Source organism: Nelumbo nucifera, chromosome 5 (genome assembly GCF_055504915.1).
Source record: "Nelumbo nucifera cultivar China Antique chromosome 5, China Antique-T2T, whole genome shotgun sequence".
Taxonomy (NCBI): Eukaryota; Viridiplantae; Streptophyta; class Magnoliopsida; order Proteales; family Nelumbonaceae; genus Nelumbo; species Nelumbo nucifera.
In genome coordinates this window covers 33,939,238-33,959,579 of record NC_142653.1, presented here as the reverse complement: position 1 = coordinate 33,959,579, position 20,342 = coordinate 33,939,238, and the positions used below count along the sequence as shown (strand labels likewise).

The 20,342-nt window shown below is 37.2% G+C and overlaps 1 protein-coding gene and 1 pseudogene across 2 annotated transcripts; one reads left to right on the top strand and one right to left on the bottom strand.

Annotated features, from left to right (window-relative positions):
* Positions 1-6,032: 6,032 nt before the first annotated feature.
* LOC104599895 (cationic peroxidase 1-like) lies at positions 6,033-10,403 on the bottom strand (annotated as a pseudogene).
* A 2,678-nt stretch (positions 10,404-13,081) lies between these two features.
* Positions 13,082-18,179, top strand: LOC104599896 (uncharacterized). 2 transcript variants are annotated; one of them, XM_010262637.3, is made up of 2 exons: positions 13,082-13,603; positions 16,986-18,179. In XM_010262637.3, exons 1-2 carry the CDS (start codon positions 13,370-13,372, stop codon positions 17,382-17,384), a joined length of 633 nt encoding a protein of 210 aa, XP_010260939.1. In that variant the 5' UTR covers positions 13,082-13,369; the 3' UTR covers positions 17,385-18,179. The 2 variants fall into 2 exon arrangements, with proteins under 2 accessions (XP_010260939.1, XP_010260941.1); XM_010262639.3 differs by having other exon boundaries at positions 16,989-17,615.
* Positions 18,180-20,342: the final 2,163 nt, after the last annotated feature.

Genomic DNA, 20,342 nt, shown 5'->3' with positions numbered 1-20,342 from the left:
GGCACCGGTGGCTTTGATTTTTAGTTTTATAAATAATAATCAAATAAGCATTTTGGTTTGGGATAATTTTGGTTTTTTTGATTTGGTTTCTAATCAAATAAACCAAATGCTAAATTTTGATTAATACCACTTAATTGGTCACTTCTTTTATGATCCCGGTTGATTGGTGGTAAAATTTTCCAATATCATAGTCGAACCCTAAAACACAATGTTGATATTTTCTCTAAGACTGAATGGTGTTTAAAAGTTGCATGGTATTTATTAATATTTGTGGGTTATTTAAATGGCGTTTGATAAAACCATCTAAAAAGCATAAAAGCTCTCTTTACATATCTGCTATGTGAAAAAAAAGCAAATATGCTTTTCTGCTTCACTAGCAATGAGAATGGTCAACAGTTATCTATTGGAATATATACTACGTAAGGTTAATTTCGAATCTCCTATTAGTTTTCATTAATCTCTTACATGGGCTTCTCTGAACTTAGATTTCCATCATTGATTTTCCAATTTCTAAAAATCAGAGAAATTATTTATTTGATACTGATGGTGCACGATCCGGTCGATCTTAGCTGTCAACGATCTTGCCTCTGAATCGAGTGGTCAAGGACCTGAAACGGAGGGAAAAGAGAAGCTTTGGGGAGAACCCGGCGTATGGGCTCCGAAGCTCAAGTTAGAGTTTCTCAAAGGCAAGATAGACCAGATAGCGCAAAAGTTAGCATACATCGTTTTTGGGGGGTAGGAGCCTTTTATAGCCACCTCGCGCACTCACTCCCAGGCTTCTGTCAGATCGGGCATGATTACTTCTGAACTCCTGCCAGTTCGGATGTCATTTCCTTTGGCCGGTCAGAACCGCCACTATTCCTTTGTCAGAGCCGTCTCTGCGGTTAGTAACGACGGTGGCAGGTGGCGGTAGCAGGAGGCCATTTGAAGTGCGGCTGTCAGGCGTCGGATCCCAAATCAGTCAGGTGCGTCGCCCAAGGATACGAACGTCCCTAGCGTCAGGTACGTTTGATCAGCCTGGTGTTTCGGAGGCGAAGTGTTGGAGTGAGCGAGATGTCTTGAGTTCGGTTTGGGGAGTGTTCCGAGCTGTCACGGGCCAGCTCGGGTCACAGCTTTGCGAGGCTTGGGGCCCAATATAGTTTGTGCTCCTTGCAGGGAGCTCGGGTTCTCAGTAGGGAGCTCCGAGTTCTTGCTCGGGCTCTTGGTAGGGAGCTCGAGCTCTTGGCGGGGAGCTCGGGCTCTTATCAGGGAGCTCGGACTCGTGGTAGGGAGCTCGGGCTCTTGGCGGGGAGCTTGGGCTCTTATCAGGGAGCTCGGACTCGTGGTAGGGAGCTCGGGCTCTTGGCGGGGAGCTCGGGCCCTTGGTGGGGAGCTCGGGCTCCTAGTAGGACGGTCTGGAGTTCGGGCTCAGTAGCGAGCTTGGACTTTGCTTTCGGTGCTTGCTTCGGGCGCTCTACTGTCCCGAATTGCTTGTTTCTGCCACGTGTCGGGTAACTGCGAGGTCGGGCCAAATTCCCCTTCATCAGATACCATTGCTGTCATGTAAGTTGATATCTCATAAATTGGTTACGAGCTTGTTTAATGCTGATTATCAGCATTGATTTTTGCGTTTTTGGAAACTATTTCTCCTATCTATGTCAAATTCCACATCTTCAAAGGTCTAAAAAAAGGAATCATGAACTTGCTGATTTCTCGGAAATCGGCTAACCAAACACCAAAGAATGAGTGATTTTTTGAATCCGGCCCTGATGTAGCTTTGTCCTGGTACATCCCTAACACCACCTTAATCTAAAGTAATTGACCAATAATAAATTTAAAAAAATTAAGAGCAGTCATTTCAGTTAAGAACTTAATTAAGAAACCTACAACAGTAATCCAAAATATGAAGAACTGACCAATAAAATTCCCTAAAAAACACAGAACGAACTTGAGAAACTGAATGGTTTCCATTTATTTTGATAAACAAACTGACTAATTCATTAGAGAACAGAAAGATTACAGTCATATAAGTATTTCCATTCAAAGCAGAGATAGCAATTCTCGAATCTGATCCATTCCACCATAAGATATTGCCAGCCCCCCCTATCACTCGCAAAATACAACAGCTTTCAGAATCGCCATAGACTTCTCGGCAGACGCAGGTGTTGAACGGAAAGAAGTGAAATAAGAATATTGACAGAAGGAATAGGAATTCTTTGTTTGGTTTGAAAAAAAAAAAAGTAGGGAAAAATGTTTAATTTAAGATGTTTCTCTCTCTTTTTTTTTTTTTTTTCTCAGGAGTCAGGAGCCATATTTCAATTATTTATATTATTTTTGGCATAGTACACTAATTTCCAGCAACATTCCAATCATTCTTCGCAAAGGTGGTGGAATCGCATCTTTGTCTCGGACTACACAGTTTACACGCCAACCGAGCCACCACTCGAAAAAGCAAAATAAAGTAAAACGAACTAGAATAAGAGGGATAAAAAACGAGTAGTTTTCTTCCTCCTATTTAGGGGTGTAAATTGGACTGGATTTGATCCAATCCGATCCAGTCCAATGCGAATCCATTATAAATGTTTTAGACCAATTTGGATTGGTCCAATTTAATATTTGAACCATTCAATCTGTTCAAATTCATTTTGATTTAGATTGATTTCAATCCAAACCTGGTCCATTGATACATATCTTATATTAATGGACCAGATATTGGTTTAATCCAATTCAATCTAATATAAATTTGTTAGGGAGGACCAAGTCCAATCTAATCTAATAAATATTTTGGACTGGATTGGTCCAATCCAATGTATCTTATTGATTTATCCAATCCGTTAAAATTGATTTTGAACTGGACGTGGTCCAATCCAAAACCGTTAAAATTGGTTTTGTTGTATGTGGTGGTGGGGGCAGGCGTTCAAAAAGGACCAGTCAAATCAAAGCCCATCTTCAGATAAATATGCTTCCAGCCCAAATCAAAGCCGATGTGCTTTCCTCTTTCCCTAAGGCCGTGTTTGATTGCAGTGCAAATTTATTCGCACTAGTACAAATGCCTTAGAATGGAAATGTAAAAAATTCAAATTCTTGTTTAATTTTACTTTGGATTTTACTTTATTCTACTTCATGTCTTAATTTACTTCATTTGTGCTTTAATCAAATAAAATAAACTAAATTTTAAAACAAAAATTGGTCAGAATTTAAATTCAAATCATTTGCACTGTCATGATTTTGCATCAGTGCAAATTTATTTGCAACCAAACACAGCCTTAGGAAAAGAGGAAAGCACGTCGGCTTTGATTTGTTCTGGAAGCCTATTTATCTGAAGATGGGCTTAGTTTTTCTTAAGTCTTGGACCCTCAGACCATTATGAATCACGGGTCAAGTTTCCTGCAGTACAGAAGGGCTTCTCATCTCTCTTTTGACTCCTCTTCTTAAATGGGGCATGCTCGAATTCTAACATCTCTGCGGACCCTTTTCCTAATTCAATAACTGAGGGGCATTCTATATGAATATTTTTGTTTTCATTTGTTTTTCGAATGGCCATATCAATAAAAAACAAAAAACATGTTATTTAACTCTGTTTTTGTTTTTAAAAGGAAAAATAAGTTAGTTTTGTTTCAAAAACTAATACATGTTTTTAAAACCAACACAATAACGGTTAAAAAAAACAAATTTTATAATATAAAAATTTATGATTTATGAAATATGATGTTAAATAATCAAAGAAAAACATATTTTTAAAACCAGATTCAAGAACACATTTTTCATTTCAGTTGTGAAAAAATAAATAACACACACACCGAATAATATATTTTTTTTTGTGTTTTTATTTTAAGAAACAAGCTGACTAGACTTTGGAACGGGCAACAAGAAAAACAATTCTTGTTGCAGAAGCCCCCTGAATGTTTGAGAAATTTAAACAAGTTATTGGACATAGAAATGGGTAATCCCCATCAAGATAGGTATCTAGGCCCATGCCAAGCCTAGCTTGTAGTACATTAGGACTGTGCTTGGGCCTGCATACCTGTTTGGAATTGTTGGGCTGGCTAGGCTTTGTAGCCTGTAGGTTTTAACCGGTTCGGCCAGTTTCTAGTCCATTGGGATTAAGCACGGCAGTGGGAGGCGGATTGGCAAAAGTTTTTCATATATCATACGTTTTCCTATATCATAAAAACTGCAATGTTTACATACTTAATCAATATTTTTTTTTTCTTTTTTCATTTACCATAAACATATATACATAGATATATGCATGATATATAACATACATAGGCTTACATGATTTATCTAAAGTGGCATGCACATATGAGTACATAGGCTAAAAACTAGCAAGATGAGTTCATTAATAAGGAAACAACCACAAAGTACAAAAAAGATAACAGTTAAGGTCTAATTAAGTCTTAGTTGGCCAGTTCTTGGATCCACCCAAGTGGATCTTGGACAAATAACCTAGAGAAATTGCTAGATCTGCAGTCAGTAACTTAATGTTCAAGCATAGAAAGTTTGCATCCGAGACCAAGTCCAAGTTTCCCATCTTTAGAGCTTGCACCAGAAGTTGACAGTCCGACTCCACTTCTATATCTTCCTCTTTGTACATACTCAAAACCTCAAGATTGTTGAGGATCGTCATTGCTTCAGACTGAATGGGAGATGAAGCTGTTGATTTGCCAAAAACTACAACTATAACTGCACCAACATCATTTCTTAGAACTGCACCAAAACCTGAACTACCAGGACACAAGAAACTCCCATCCACATTCATCTTGAGCTTCCCTACTTCTGGTGCTTTCCAAAAAGAAGATTTGATCTCACTCAGGTTTGGATGTTGAGGAGAAGAATCTTGCAATCCTGCCGAGGAAGTCATCACTCTCTCCCTCCACATCCTATAAGAAATTGCAAGTGTAATTCTGGGAATTGGGTTAGCATTCTCAAAAGTTTTACTATTCCTAACTTTCCAGATATTCCATAATAACAGAAAAGAGAAAGCAAGCAACTCATCTTTTCTGTCTTTGTCTATTAAGCATAAATCTACCCAATTTGTAAACCAACAATTGAAGGATATGCTCGATCCACCTCTTATACCCATAAAACTCAAGTGAGAGCCAAACCAGGTAGCTTTTGCATGCTCACATTTAAAAAGACAGTGCATTATAGTTTTAGTCTGTTGATTACAGATTGGATGCATGCTGTCATTTGAGAGCTTTCTTTTATAGAGGTTTTCTCTCATTGCTAGGGCATTTTGAGAACATTTCCAAATAAAGTATTTTATTTTTGGGTCGATTTTTGCTTTCCAGATTTCAGCCCACAACTTTTTCCCCATATTTATTGCATTAAGAGGGGACGTTGTCCCAAAGGCTAGTTTACTATTTTGTGAAATTAAGGCATAGTACCCAGTTTTAACTGTGTAAAACCCTTTTGGATTAAAGGTTCATTTCAGTTTATCCTCCCAATCTCCCCCTAGCTAGATTTATAATTAGAATCAAAATTTTCCTCCACCACTCTTGTATTCCATCTTCTACCATCCTCCACTATGAGAACTTTTACCCAAGTCAACTCTGAGTTATTCGTTTTGGGCCCTATAATTTTAAGTCACTCAACATGTTTTAACTAAGGATCATCCCATATTCTAACTTTTGTACTAGATTTTACAGCCCACCAGGCCCCCTTTTGAATGACCTCTCTAGGTGCTACCAAACTTTGCCATCTCCATGAACCCCTAGTAGGCAGACTGTCAGTCAGGAAATTTCTCTCCTTGATGTATTTGGCTTTTGGTTTCAAAAATAAAAATAAGGGAAAATTCCCGATAGGTACCCTGTACTTTAGGTCGAGTGCTAATTTAGTACCCGACCTTTAAAATGCGATAATATAGTACTCAAACTTTCATTTTACGACAATCTAATACCTGGCATTAACTCACCGTAAAGTGCCATGGGAAAAAACACAAATGCACCTTAAGTTTCATCCAATTTTCTTTATCAAATGAATCCCAAAACTTGGTGCTTTCAAAATGAGCAATCAACGTACGCAACGATATCAAAATCGACGGACGGCTATAAGACTGCCTTTCACTGTAATGCAAAGCTTGGCGGTTTTTTCTGCGGCCAGAAATGGATCATGTGATCAACTGCGCACTGGGCTTAAAGAACCCCATCGATGTTAACTATTTGAAAGAACAAGTCAAGAGCTCCATCATGATACAACACCCAAGATTTTGCAGTTTGTTGGTGAGGGACAACCAGGGGAGGGAGCACTGGAGAAGAACCGAGGTGGAGATTGACAGGCACGTACTTGTTCCGGAACTCGGTGGCGAATTCTACGCTGGGGGTATTCCTGAAGACGATGAGGAGATGGCGAACAGTTCCAGTCAATACTTCAAGGCTCCCCGTCTTGATCATGGCGCGTTCCCAAAATCGGAAAAGAAAGCTGCAGAGTTGGTGTTGTAAGCTCTAACTTGAGCGTCAGTGGAGCCACCACTGAAGAGCTCTTGGTCTGAGTGCAGCAGACCCTTGTTGTTCAACAAGTTGGTGAAATAAGCATTATCGAACGTTCTATCAGTTGTGTTGTCAAGATTGTGAAAGAAGTCAGCACCTTCCTTATCACAGGTGGATTTTAGGAATCCATGAAATGTGGAGTCTATAATGGCGTCGTTGTCGATACGACTTCTTAAGGTGGAGCACTTGGCTAGACCAACTGAATGAGCTCCTTCAAAAACAAAAAGAAGACAAAAGTTAAGCAGATCAATAAACATGCAGTTAGAAACAGTGCCATTAATTCTGGTTCTGGAGCTCTAGCTACCTGATAGAGCAACGAACTCAGTTTCAGTAAACCCCTTGTCTGTAAAGTTTTTTATGAGGGTACTGAGATCCGAGTCAAAAAACGGGAGGCCACCATTGTCAGCCAGAGCAAAATTTGCAGTTGTTGAATCCCTTCTCCCTAACTGCATTGTCCATGAAGTGCCACCCAACTGGGATAATTATATTGCAAAGAAAACAAAGTGCCAAAATCTATACTAAAGAAAACCACCAAACATTGCTATAAATTAAAAGATATTCGAAGAATTTCTATGGTGAAATGAAACTTTAATTGCAGCTTTTGCTTACAGTAATGACGGCGTCGCGAGCAGCTACTGCTAGAATATCTGCACAAGAAACAACTCCGGGGCACTCTGTAGTTTCCAGTTTAGTTTTAATGGCGTCGATCACTTCAAATCCTCTCATGGAGTTATTGTTGGGAACAGCGGTCTTCTCCCCTTGGAAGCCAGTAGTGGAATTGTCATCCAAAAGAAGAGATGCATCACAGCCCTCTTCAATATATGGAGTATTGTTTTATTTTCTTGAGAAAGAAGACGACGAACAGTGTTTTATTTTTAAGGGTAATTTTGACAATTTCAAAAAATTTAAATTGTACGAGGTCATATAATATACATAACTGATGATTCATTAACAGTAGGTACATTTTAAAGTTTGAATACTAAATTAACACCCGGCCTAAAATACAGGGTACCACCTATCGAGAATTTTCCCTAAAAATAACTGCCAAATCAATAGTTGTTTTGTTTTAGCTGATGTGGCAATTATTTTTATTTTCGAAAACAAAACCATATTATCGAACACCCCCATAATGGCTAGAATAAAGAACTGAAGCTCCTTATTTATTGAAGCTAAAGTTGGGTTGAAGAAGTGAATTAGAGTGGGCTCTCCACAGTGTGTCCCACGGTTACATCCCCCGTAACATTTCATGGAAAGATGTTTCAAATGCACAGGGATGTGTCCATCTAAACGTGTCCCGATATATTCCTCACAAAGCATGCCTCACACTGACCTTATGGTATGTTTTGACTGTACATCAGGAACATTTCCTATATTTGTATTTATTATTTTTGAGCAGATATTCCCAATACAGAGTTAGTATGCAGGCACTCTCGGTTAGGAGCAGATTCCAATTCCATCCAAACTCGGATGAAGTAGGCTATGATGAGGTCTTGCACTGAATATAGCTAACCCCATTTTTAAATTGCGTTAAATAATCGTTCTTGTTCAACAATCAACGCCATGGTCGAGATTTTAAAAGGAACGGATGGGTGGATTCTTATGTGGCTTGGTTTTAGAGACAAGATGTTGTGTGGAAACAATCAATGGGACGGGCTTCAAAGTGAGTTCACATCTCCACCCCACAATACACGTGCATCGTGTATTGAGAATATCTCCCGATGATAATACCAATCCTGATAATATCATCATAGAGAAGTGTTTCCAATATATGACAAGGATGTATTGTGGGGCGGAGATGTGATCTCCTCCAAAGCTTTGTTTATCCTTTGAGATGCCGTATGCACTTTGACTATGTTTTCCCTGTTCCGCAGAAGAAGGAATCTGATGAAGCTGCTCTATTGGATGATGAGGCCTTTTAACTTAAGAGCGAAGATTAGACGATGTGGTATAATTGTATGAAGTGTGAACGCTACAAGCCAACAACAGTTGAAGGGATCAAAGTTTCATTTTGTGTAGTTTCGCTTTGAATTGGTTCCTTTATTAAGTAATAAGACAAAAATTAAATCCTTATTACAAGGCAAAGTGGGAATTCTATACAAGTGAGAGGTGTCTTAATTGGGCTTTACCAGAAAAATAAGTAATTAGTACTTGTTAGCTTATCTCAATCCTGATTAAAAAATAGCATTAAAAATTACCATCACGGCATTCTACCTTTTCTTTTTTTTTGCAATGCTGAATAACATGAGTTTATGCGTGCATCCTGGGCAGTCTCGAATTGAGTTTTTTTTATCCTACGATTGAGTCTTGGTTATAATTAAATACCCCCTTAGTATGGTGTCGGTGACAATTATCTCTTCAAATTTTCATTTAGAACTTTCATTTTGTTATAAATACCTCCTTCGTTAGAGTTGCATCAATTAATTTTGAAAAAAGTCTCATTCAATTGTTTAAGATTTTTTAAATCATCAAACTATCATTTCCTTATTTATTTGAATGATTTATGGTTGAATATTAGTTTTCTAAATATAATATTAAAATCCTCTCAGTTGGAGATCCTTGCAGATTTTTGGCCAGATTTAACATTCAAATTAAAGTAGTGGTTTCTTTCTAATAAATATAAAGTTGAGGTTTCATTTGGTTTTTCTTGATTTTGTACAAGAAAGGAGTGAATGAAAAAAAAATAATAATAATAAAGAAACTTGTTTTACTATGCTCGTGAAATGATTCTTGTTACTTTGGCTTATCAATTTGGAAAAATTGGAGGTATTTTTGGATTTATGGTTTAAGAGAAAAGGGCCATCTGACCAAGCTTCGGAGTATTGGTTGCAAAGTGAAAATTCAAGGGGGTCAGGTGATAATTGTCACTGACCCCGTAGGGGCGGGTCTTTATAATTTACCAAAGAAAAACAGAAAAAAAGAATGGGTTGAGCTTGAAAACTCGATGCGCTGTAAATTCTTCAAATTGGATATCGAATTTACATGAACAGGCGAATTTGGCTATCTAAATTCAACAGCCTAGACTGTCAACAGGGCTCTCCTTGTCTGGCTCCACCCTACAAACCATCTAGCACCAAGTCTATGTGAACTAAGATGTCATGCAGGGAAAGCCCTGTTTACAGTCCGGACTGTCTAATTTTGGCAGTCAAAGTTCCCTCGAGTCCCGACCTTTCTCCACATAATAATGAGAGAACATTGTAACAAGTGGGAGACAACTAGGTGCCCACAAAGGAACACCACCTGTTTTCCTGATTTTGTTTCTCCTTGTGACCATCTCTTCCTATTGCAATCCCTTCATACAAGTTTTGAAATGTAGCATAGGATTGAGTGGGTGAAGAATGTTCAATTCAAAGGGTGGTTGGTCACTAAGTCGAATAAATAATCAATTAGCTAGGTATTAGTATTAAGTCACATCCTTCCCTCATAAACACAAGTGATTGGAGGACCTTTGTAAGTCTAATTTCCCCCTCTCTACCCTATATTATTAGGGCACTTTCTCAGTTTAAAGGTCCCTGTGGGTGTGGCCAAACTAAGTTGATGTTTGTCTGATTTTCATTTTGGACAAAAAAGATGGGGGCTTTTCATTAGTTAATTTCCACCACTTGGAAAGTACTAGTAAGTGGTGTGATAATAGGATTTAAAGGCCCGCTGCCATAAAGTGGGGAAATAGACATCTGACAATCTTATAGTGTTTCCTCTTTAATGGGTGGTCTGGAGCGTGGATAGGCTTCATCATGTCCTTCACACTGGTATTGACAATTCACAAACAAGCCTAAGTAATTGTTTATTAAACCTTTCCGAAAATGTATTTTGTTTTGATTTACTTGCAATGAGTCTGGATCTTCTGAGCACCCGATGCTGGTCACAGAACCTTACAGCCGCACATTGGGCACAATATGTGGCCAGTGTTAAGCGGGCAATAATAGAACTTGTCATGAGGAGTCTTATATTTAGCACGTAATAGGAACCAAAATTAGATGGTTCTGATCACAATAACTTGAGAAGTTATTTAGCACATCATGTGTAGAGGTGTTTCTGGGTTGGTTCGGTTCGATTACAAGCTATTTGATCAATCGAATCGACCTGGTCAGGTTGGGAAGTTAGTCACTTGAAATTGACCGAATAATGATGAAAATAGGCCAACTCAGGTTGTATTGGTTTGGATCGGTTCTCAATTTGATTGATCAATTCAAAAAATTTAACTTTAAAGTTAAAAATTAAATTTAGTTAAACTTAAATTTAAAGAATTGTAATGGTATTACTAAAAAGTAAATTAAAAAGAAAAATAAAAATTACAATATAAAATGTTTTAAACTAAGAAATATGAGAATTTTCTCACTTTTTCTATATTAAAAAATATAAAAATAATATATATCTATGGTCAGGTCAATTCGGTTTTGGTTGATTTACAAATGATCAAACCAAAACCAACCCAACCTCTTAGGTTACCATAAAAACTAAATCAAAACCGACCAGAATAATTAGAAAACCAACCAACTCTGATTGGGTTGGGTTGGTCAGTTTCATCGGTTTGATGAACAACTCTAATTGTGTGCTTTTCAGAATGTGCTATTTTAGTGCTTAGAAAGCTATAAATAAACAATGATACATTGAAATTAGATGATTGTTGATGCAAAAGTTTGATGGGTGGGATTTTGGTCCTCCCAATGCACCAATTTGGATGTCTTGTAGTTATTGATAATCATGGTCCATTTGGTATGCAGTTGGAATCAGGATTAGAATTGAAATGATTTATTTCCATATTCTATTTGGTCCAGATGGGAATCAGAATCAAAATTGGAATCAGCTGGAGTGGGATTTCATTCTCAAGGGAGGGGGAGGAAATGGCCATTCCTTCAAATGGGGGAATGCCATTCAATAACAAATGAGAATAGGATTTCAATTCCACCTAACCAAATGATTGGACCGATCTAATTCCTATTCCAGACTCCATTCCTACAAACCAAAATGGGGTCTAAACTATGCCCATTAATAACAAAATTGGGAAGTGTTCAGATTTGATAGATTCATATATGGCCTCGTTTGTGTCTCGATAAACAATTTATCTAGGTAAGTGCAATTATTCGGATAAGTGTTTCTTAGATAATGCTTATTTGAATAAGAGTATCTACTGGTTTTCTTTTATTCGCTATGTAAAGGTGTATAATGACCGATTTATCAAAAAAAAAAAAAACATTATTAAAGGAATAATATTATCCCATCCCATAATAGAAACTTTCAATGCTTATACGTAAATAATTTATTCAAACCTGAAAAGAGTATTACTTCCCCAAATAAATAAACAGAACCCAAGAATCATAAATCGAATGTAGATTTTTTTTTCTATTTCCTGAAAAAATGAACGAGGCCTTCTAAAAGTGGGACTATCAAATGTGAAACCAAAGAACAGCTATTATTTTTTATTAATTTCAGTTATTAATGGAAACATTTCAGACTTACAAGGCCACCTTAATTATTAATTTATGTAGTTATAATCTTGGTTCTTGGATAAACGTTGCTATTGAATGAATCACAGCTTTATGAAATACCTTGAATTCTTCAAATTTGGGCCTTGCAACACGCTACAATTTTGGTGGATGGGTTTCAATCGTGCAAGCCAGGCAACTCCACCCATTAAAATTAAAATATGTGGTTGAAAAGGAGTGGATTCCAACTAAAATGATGGACTCCAAGGAAGAGAGAGAGTGAAAAAGATGATCAAAGGTTGAAGCTTGAAAGCATCAAACTTAAGTTACTTGGATTGATTAATTAATTAATGCTTGTAATAATAGATGGGTTACGTAGCTTTCCAGTCAGACATACGGATGAGATGAGCTTTTCGGTCACCTTGGAGAACTACACCTCTTTTCCCTAAAGCTTTGTTTGGCGTAAAAGCAGAATTTTGGAATCTCATTAGAATATTACATGCATTCCTTAAATTTTCAAGCAGTTTTGGCCTCTAGCCCAGCGTCCATTGCAAATGGGTCCGGTCCCGTCGGGTTTGGATAAAGAATGTGGACTTGACCTCCTCTGCTTCATTCGCTTAATAGAGGGTCGGTTAACGGATCAACTTTTTATACCCTACTCCACTCGTGTAGTCAGAAACCGTTTCGGTCCGATCTCCAGCAAATCATGAATTTACCGTAGATCCGTAGTCATCAATCATCATCACGTTCACGCCTGACTGCTAAATTGCACCTTGTGTGCCAATGTCCAGCTCTTGATATATGATCTGCTTTGAAACTTATCAAGCGGACCGTCGCGATGACCCGACCGTTAGGGTAGTGATAATCTGATAATCGGTATACGATACCATTACCAGCCGTTGGATTTTTAATCATGCTGACATAAATCGGAAGGAACTTTAAGATCTAACGGCAAATATCATGCATGCAGATGAAAGGATGAGAGTAAAAGAGCAATTCGTTTCCGGTAAAACCGTTGGTTTTCCCAAAATCAAAAGACTCCGAAGAAAACTTCGAGAAAATTTTGGCTGTCCAAAAGAAAAAAATGAATTCAGTTTCCCAAATTTAGAAAGTAGAAAGAAACCATCGAGAAAAGAAAATTTACAGGCTGTGATTCATAATTTATAAGTTCATAACTTGGAAAAAAAAAGACGAGTCTGTATTGTCTGTCTTGTGCGTCTGTCCTCCTGAAAATTTTCTTCGCCGTGGAACGAATGTCGGAGCTTTGAAACGCCGAAATCGCGCCTTATTTATACACAATTTCGCCCATTAATTTCTACCGTCCATTCTTCTTCTTTCCTCTTCCTGATCTTCCTCTTCTTCTACACCTTCTTCCATCTCTCTCAGTTAAGGGGGAGAGAGATATCAAGAGAGACAGGGAGAGATAATATATAATAGGTGGGAATTGTTTCTCGTTTGAAGATTTGAAATCCACAGATGGGAGGCTGTGCAAGCAGGCCGAAAGGATTCAAGGCTGAATTTGCTAATTCTGGAAAACCTGTGCCGGCAGCAGATCCTGAGAAGGAGGAGCTATGCACGGCCTCCGAAGAGAAGACCGTTGTAGAAGAAGCAGCCAGGACGGCAGAGGCAGCACAGGAAGAAAAGGTGGAGAATGCCGAGGTTGATGAGCAGAGCAACAAGCATAGATCTCTTAGTTCTCTATTCAACGAGGTAGCCATTTTTCTTAACCTTTCTCTATTATATAGATTAACTCGAACACTTGAGCTCTCCTGATCGTTGGACTTCTTAATGGAATCTTAGTTTTTCATTTCAAGTTTTCTATGAACTTTGGTTCTGATTGTGCTTCATTCAATTAATTCTGGATTGCCTTTTGTTAATCTATTTGCATGATTCATGAATTAAATTACATACTCTCTCTCCCTAATTCATCCATGAAACTATCGAATCACTGAATGAAACTAGTATTGTTTGTTGTGTTTTTCTTGCTTCTGATTGAAATTAAAACACCCTAGACCTTTGATTCTCTGAAGAAGCTTATGAAATGGCTACGAATTTCCTACGCAGATTCTCATTTCTTCATTTCTTTTTCGTGCCTGGAAGATCTAGATCCCAAGATAAAGATTTGTGCACTAATTTTAATTAATTTTGTAAGAATTATTGATTGTTAGGAGCTGGACCAGCCAGCTCTTATTAGCCTTTGAGCTTTGCGAATTATGAACAGCAGGTAAAGCTTTTACGGTCTGATATGGTGTGAATTGTTGCACCATAAAACAGTAGAGGTCACTTACATCATCGTTTGAAACTTGAAATGGTAAGGAGGGGGACCCACCACCTGTTGCAACTTGCAATTGGGGCCCTTAATGTAGCTCGTTTGGGCACTTACATTACTTGATCAATCTTTTCCTCCTTTATTTGGAGGTAGTACATTAGTAGCTGTCGGCCTCGAAATGTAGCTTGTCCTTGAAATTGCTGGCATTCATGAGCGGAACTGGTGGACGAAATAACATCGTAACCAACGAAGGAATTGTCAGAATGACGGAGAATGGGGTGCGGGTGCCCCATTACCCGACATTGTCGGCGACGATCACTGGAGAGTCGGAGAATTGGGTTCGACGCAGAGTTTCACAGTACATTTCTGGGTAACGTTCACCCAGCCGCACATTTACAACATCCGACGAACGGCTGGATGAGCGTAGCCAGTAATGTATTGTGTGATCAACGGAAATTTGGATGAGCTGACGTCGGGATGACAATTCCAAAGCGTTCAGCTTAACTTTGCTTCGGCATAAAAACCTTATACTCAGTAGGTAGGGATGACAAGTTTTTCCCTTTTCCCGAACCTCTGTGGGGGATTCGCTCTGAATGGAGCGGGGATGGAAACGATTTCTCCCGCGGGGATGAGAATGGAAAAATTTTCGTTCTTATTGGTGGGAATGGGGCTGGGATAAGGAGATCACTCCCCGCCCCCGCCCCCGCCCATGAAGACCTCAATCCCCGCTGATATATGTATACATACATATTTATATATGCATATATTTATACATGCATCAATATATTATTATTTTAAAAAATAATATGATTGAATATGTTTGAATTTTTTTAAAAATAATTATACTTTTTTATTATTTTATTTTATTTTTATTTTTTCAAATAAAATAAAAAACGAAAACAAAATAGTTGACATTATAAAAAATTACAAGGATCAGGGATCCCGTGAGAATGAAAATCCTTGTAGAGATGAGGATGGGATAACCTTGTCCCTATTAGTGGGGATGGAGATGGGGACAAGGATAGGGATTTTGGGATGGAATGGGGAGAGGCTCTCCGTCCCTGCACCTTTCCCATTCCTATCTGTCTAACTTGGGGCTGAGATGACTTTTCCTTTGTTCAATACATTATTACACATAAGAGTGTTTAACGGTTTGGTTTAGAGAGGATGGAAAATCAAAATCTGTAAATTATAGTTTGAGAAGTTTTCATATCAAACCAAAATCATTTTATCACAGAAATCAATGCCATGTTTGGTTCATTTTTCATTCTTTCTCATTTGTATCCAAGATGAAATTTTAAAATGGACAAGAATAGGTAAAAATAGGCAAAATGAGAAAATATTACTATGAACCAAATGCTGTTTTCCTAAAAAAGATTTTTTTTTTCAAACTGACAAGTGCTTTTGTAAAAATACTTTGATAAATGTACTTTCATAAAAGTGTTTTTGTAAAAGTACTTTCTACAAATGTGTTTTTATAAAAGTAAAAAGTGCTTTTATAAAAGTACTTTGTAAAAGTATTTTTACGAAAATATTTTATATAAAACACTTTTGTGAAAGTACTTTTATAGAAGTGCTTTCGTAAAAGTGCTTTTATCGAGTGTTTTGATAAAGTGTTCTCATAAAAGTGCTTTCGTTGTAAAAGTGCTTTGTAAAAGTACTTCTATGAAAGTGCTTTTGCAAAAGTACTTCTACAGTAGTCGGTTAGTAAACATTTATGTCAATAGCTTTGTAAGCAAAGTTTTCCTTAAAGAATGAAAATGAAAAAGATGGGGCATGATTATTTTTCATAGCTACTTTAATTTTTGAGCTATGGGTTGATTTTTCATTCAAAAAAGAATGTGACCCATGCCAAGAATTTTGTAATCAAGCACTCTAATGCTATTCATTCTTACCTAGAATGAGCAAGAATTAAAAGAATGAGCCTCGGAGCAGTAAACCAAACATGACCCAAATCACCTCAATCCAATTTTTAATACTTGGGTCATATTCTATTTGACTTAACCCAATTAGAAAGCCTGAATAATATGTATAATTAAATAAATAGCAAATATAGTTCAATTATCAATTTGAAATGATAACAAGTGCCACCTATGACTATTATATAAATTATATTCACACTTTATAAATTAAAATTTAAAAAAATAACAATAATATATAAAATATTAAATAAATACTTGCATATATATATTGACACATATTATATATATACATCAATAAATATTAATTTACAGTTTGATTTGGTATATAAATTTAGAAAACCAAACCAAACCAGAAATTTATGGTCTGAGCGATTTTCAGACCAAACCACCAATTTTGGTTTTATTTAGTATGGTTTGGCGGTCTAGACCACATATTGTATATCATACACATTAAGGGAAGCTAGACCATATATGAACAACTATGCTTGAATTTGTGGTCATCTTTCTCTTTTTAACCCCCCTGAAAACTTAAAGATTAATGCATAGTTTTGCGCGTTAAAAAAAATGCATTATTTTGCAGGATTTCCCATAATTCTCAAGAATGGGATAGCTTTAATGTGAGGACTGAGGAGACCAAAACCCAACGTGAAAACAGTTATTACTGAAACAAAACGGCTACTCTACAATCATGACTCCATTAAGGCATAGCCGCATAGCAAGAGATGCTTGTGCTCCTTTACAAATTACAACATAAAAAAAGAACTCAAAATAATAAAGAAAGTTAATCTGAGTTGTTTTGTTAACGATGATGCCTTAAATACGTTGAGTTATTGAGTTGTTTTCTCCTTTTTTTTTGTCGACACATGAAAATCTCTGACCGCTTCATACATTTCTTTGGCAGAAGAGAGGGAAAGATTCAACCGAGAGTGGTGAGGCAACCCAAACAGAAAACGTCCCATCTGAACCAGTGAAAGGAAAAGATCAAAATATGGAGAAAACTGTCAAGGAAACTGTTGTCAATGTTGTGGATGCTGAAAAGGCCAAAAGCCCTGCTGAGGAAAAAGCCACCCCAGCAGTTGTTGCTTCTGAGACAGTCCAAACAGAAAAACCTTCTGAATCTGCACCAGCAGAAGCAGTAAAGACTGAAAAACCTGAAAAATCCGATGAAAAGAAAACAAAGAAAGAAAATAAAGAAGGTCCTGACAAGGATGTCAAGTTAACAGAGAAACCTTCAGGGGAGAACATCAGACCACAAGAACCAGTTCCATTGGAGTCACCTGCAGATGTGGTTTCTGCTTGAGAAGTTGCAAGAATCAAGTAAAGATGGAAACTGAAAGGATTTGTGTCTTGTCAATAGTTGTTTCAAGCATTTGTGTTCGTTACATTTGTCTCTACAGTATATGATGTGTTCTATCTGTCCTTTATTTATTCATTGACTAGATTTCATTCTCTTGGATATGTCTCATTTTCATATTACCCCTTTTGGTTCAAATGGAAATGTTTGGGTTTGTTAGATGAATTGATATAATCATGGACTTGTACATATATAGCTATCCTTTGTTTCTTTTACTTAAAACAGAAAACTCTCTCTCCACTGAAGAACTCTACTTTCAATACATTAATAATGAAATTGATGCTTTGCAGTGCCTATGATTCCATGTTGAAGTTGGCTGATCATCACATAGTTTGAGTTCATTGTAAATCAAAATTCCGGGAGATTTCTTGTTACAGACTTAACATCAGCTTTATAATGTTTTAAGGCCCCGTTTGTTTAATCAACAAGGGCTGGATCGCTGGTGTGTTAGTTGGTTTGTTCCAGCGTTAATGCGGAATTGAATCCCACAATCAGCGCTTTGGGAAAAAGGGTCAAGGGGAAAGTTAATAACGGTGCATGGCACCGAATAGTCGAATATCAAAAAAAGGCTCTGTTTTTTTATAAGTATTTGTAGGTATACCCAGCTTTACAAGGTTTTAAGGCCTCATTCTTTTTTTCCTAAATATCTGTAGTATATTCTTTTCCTATCTAAGGGTTGTTGGACAAAATTAACCCCTTCCAATAATGAAATCCATGGGTAAAAATGACCGATTGTTTATCTTACTTCGGTAATATTTATGAATTATGATATAAAGAACACATGTAAATGCACAGTAAGGATAAGTGCTTAGCAAAAAAATGAATCTCCAAGTTAAACAGTACAGTTGATACAATACAGAATGGCGGTCTCTGATGTCAGCATGATATCTTAGCCACATCAACCCTGTTTTTTACGAATAACAATTATTATTTTTTAATATTTGGAATTAAAAGAAAAAAAAAATTATCTTCTTTTACATGCCACAAAGCTGCTATATTACCGAAAAAAACACTGAGAAACAGGATGAGAAGAATATTATAGAAGTATAGAACCAGTGAAAGTCTTTTAGATCGTCCTAGATTAACTAGCACATGCATGATTCCATGCTTCACAGGAGCAGTATTGGGTGCTGGTCCCAGAGAGTACAAATAATTAGATGATGGTATGATATTTTCCCCACATATACAGAGTGATGATAAGGAAACAGCCCATTCCTATGGCCTTGTACTGGTTCTCTCCTTTTATGAAATCTAGACACCCCAAAAGAAAAAAAAAAAAAAAAGAAAACCTAGGCTTCTTAGAGTAGGCTGGGATAAGTGCAGGCCAGCGTGCACTAGGGGATGAATTGTGCCCTTTTCATTTTCCTTTTCCTCATATGAAGCAGAGAACCCTTCACCACCATTTTCAAAAATGTCAGGGAAAGGCCTACTCTGTTACAAGTTACACCTTGTGCTCTTCTAGGTTACACTTTATCTTTGTGCCTCATCCTGTTCCACATGGCTCCTTACGCAAACTAAGTACAGCTGTATGAGCAAAAATAGTACATTGTGCACAGTGCACAGTGAAGGTGGGAAGAAATTTTCCGAGGTACCATTCATGGCCAAGATGAAGCGTTCACTTCCATTCACAGTGATGTTCTTTCAGATGGCAGTCTCAGGATGTCCACAAGTTCTAAGTTGATTTTCATGAGACAATGTTCAAATCAGGGTCCTACCACAATGCCTTATTGGATGGTTCTCCTAATTGTAATCTTACACTTGGATGTTAGAACTTCAATCCAACTTACCAACTGGAGAGGAGAAGGGGAAAAGAAAAGTCACTCCCAAGAGTTTACTTGTTAAATTACCAAGAGTAAAAGAGAAGAGGTTTGCAGAAACTAACATCGACGAATTTCTCGGCGTAGTAACGATACAGAATTCAATTGCCGCCGCTTTAACAGTGATTCTACATAATTGTCCTTCTGAAATTAGAATGTAAATATAATTCACTGAACCTGTTATAGATTGATTTGATTGTCTACCTCATGTCACAACAAACAAAAAAAAAAAAAAAATGGAAAGTCCACTAGGATGGAGGCTTGCATCTCCAGATTTAGACTCATCATTAGAATATGCATGGCTCCACAATTAGAACAACTATCAGAGTGGAGGCTTTTTATCCCGCATTGTGAATGGCTTACTGATGTTGATGTATGATTATGGAAAGGGATCAGATGATTGCTAGTCTACATTTAGAAGATAACCACAAAACATGTGCTCTGATTTTTCATGAACCATTATTACTCTGTTTATCTGTTTCGTTGGTTTGGATGATCCGATGAACGGCTGACATAACATATGAATCACAAGGTCAGTATAATGGCAAGACAACCTCAAGTGATGACCTGACAAGCATATACAGGAAGGAGACCTTTCAAAGATGGGAAATTATCAATGTGGATAGTCTGTAGTAATGGGTTTGTGAGGACATTTGCATTTGTTATTATCAAGTGTTAACTATTCATCAAAAGAACGTGCTTATTTGCAGGAAGTCAGTGAAGTCCATCTAGGTTACCTTTCAAAGATAGGAAGTTATCAATCTGGATGCTTGGTAGTAATGGGTTTATGAAGACATTTTCATTTGTTACTATCAAGCTATACTATTCAACAAAAGAACGTGTTTAATTTGCAAGAAAATGACGTCTCAGTCAATGGAATCCATCTCAAAGAATCCGGCACAGCGTCATACTTAAATCATTATGTAGTCACTGAGATGGTATAGCAATCTTTCACCAGTATGAAGGTTGAGAACTATAATTCTCTGCACAGAGTTAATTTGCAGCATAACTCTAGTTTTAGAAATTTGTATACAGAGTCACAGACATATTGCTAAGGAAACTAGGCAAAATAACTTGTCAAACAGCT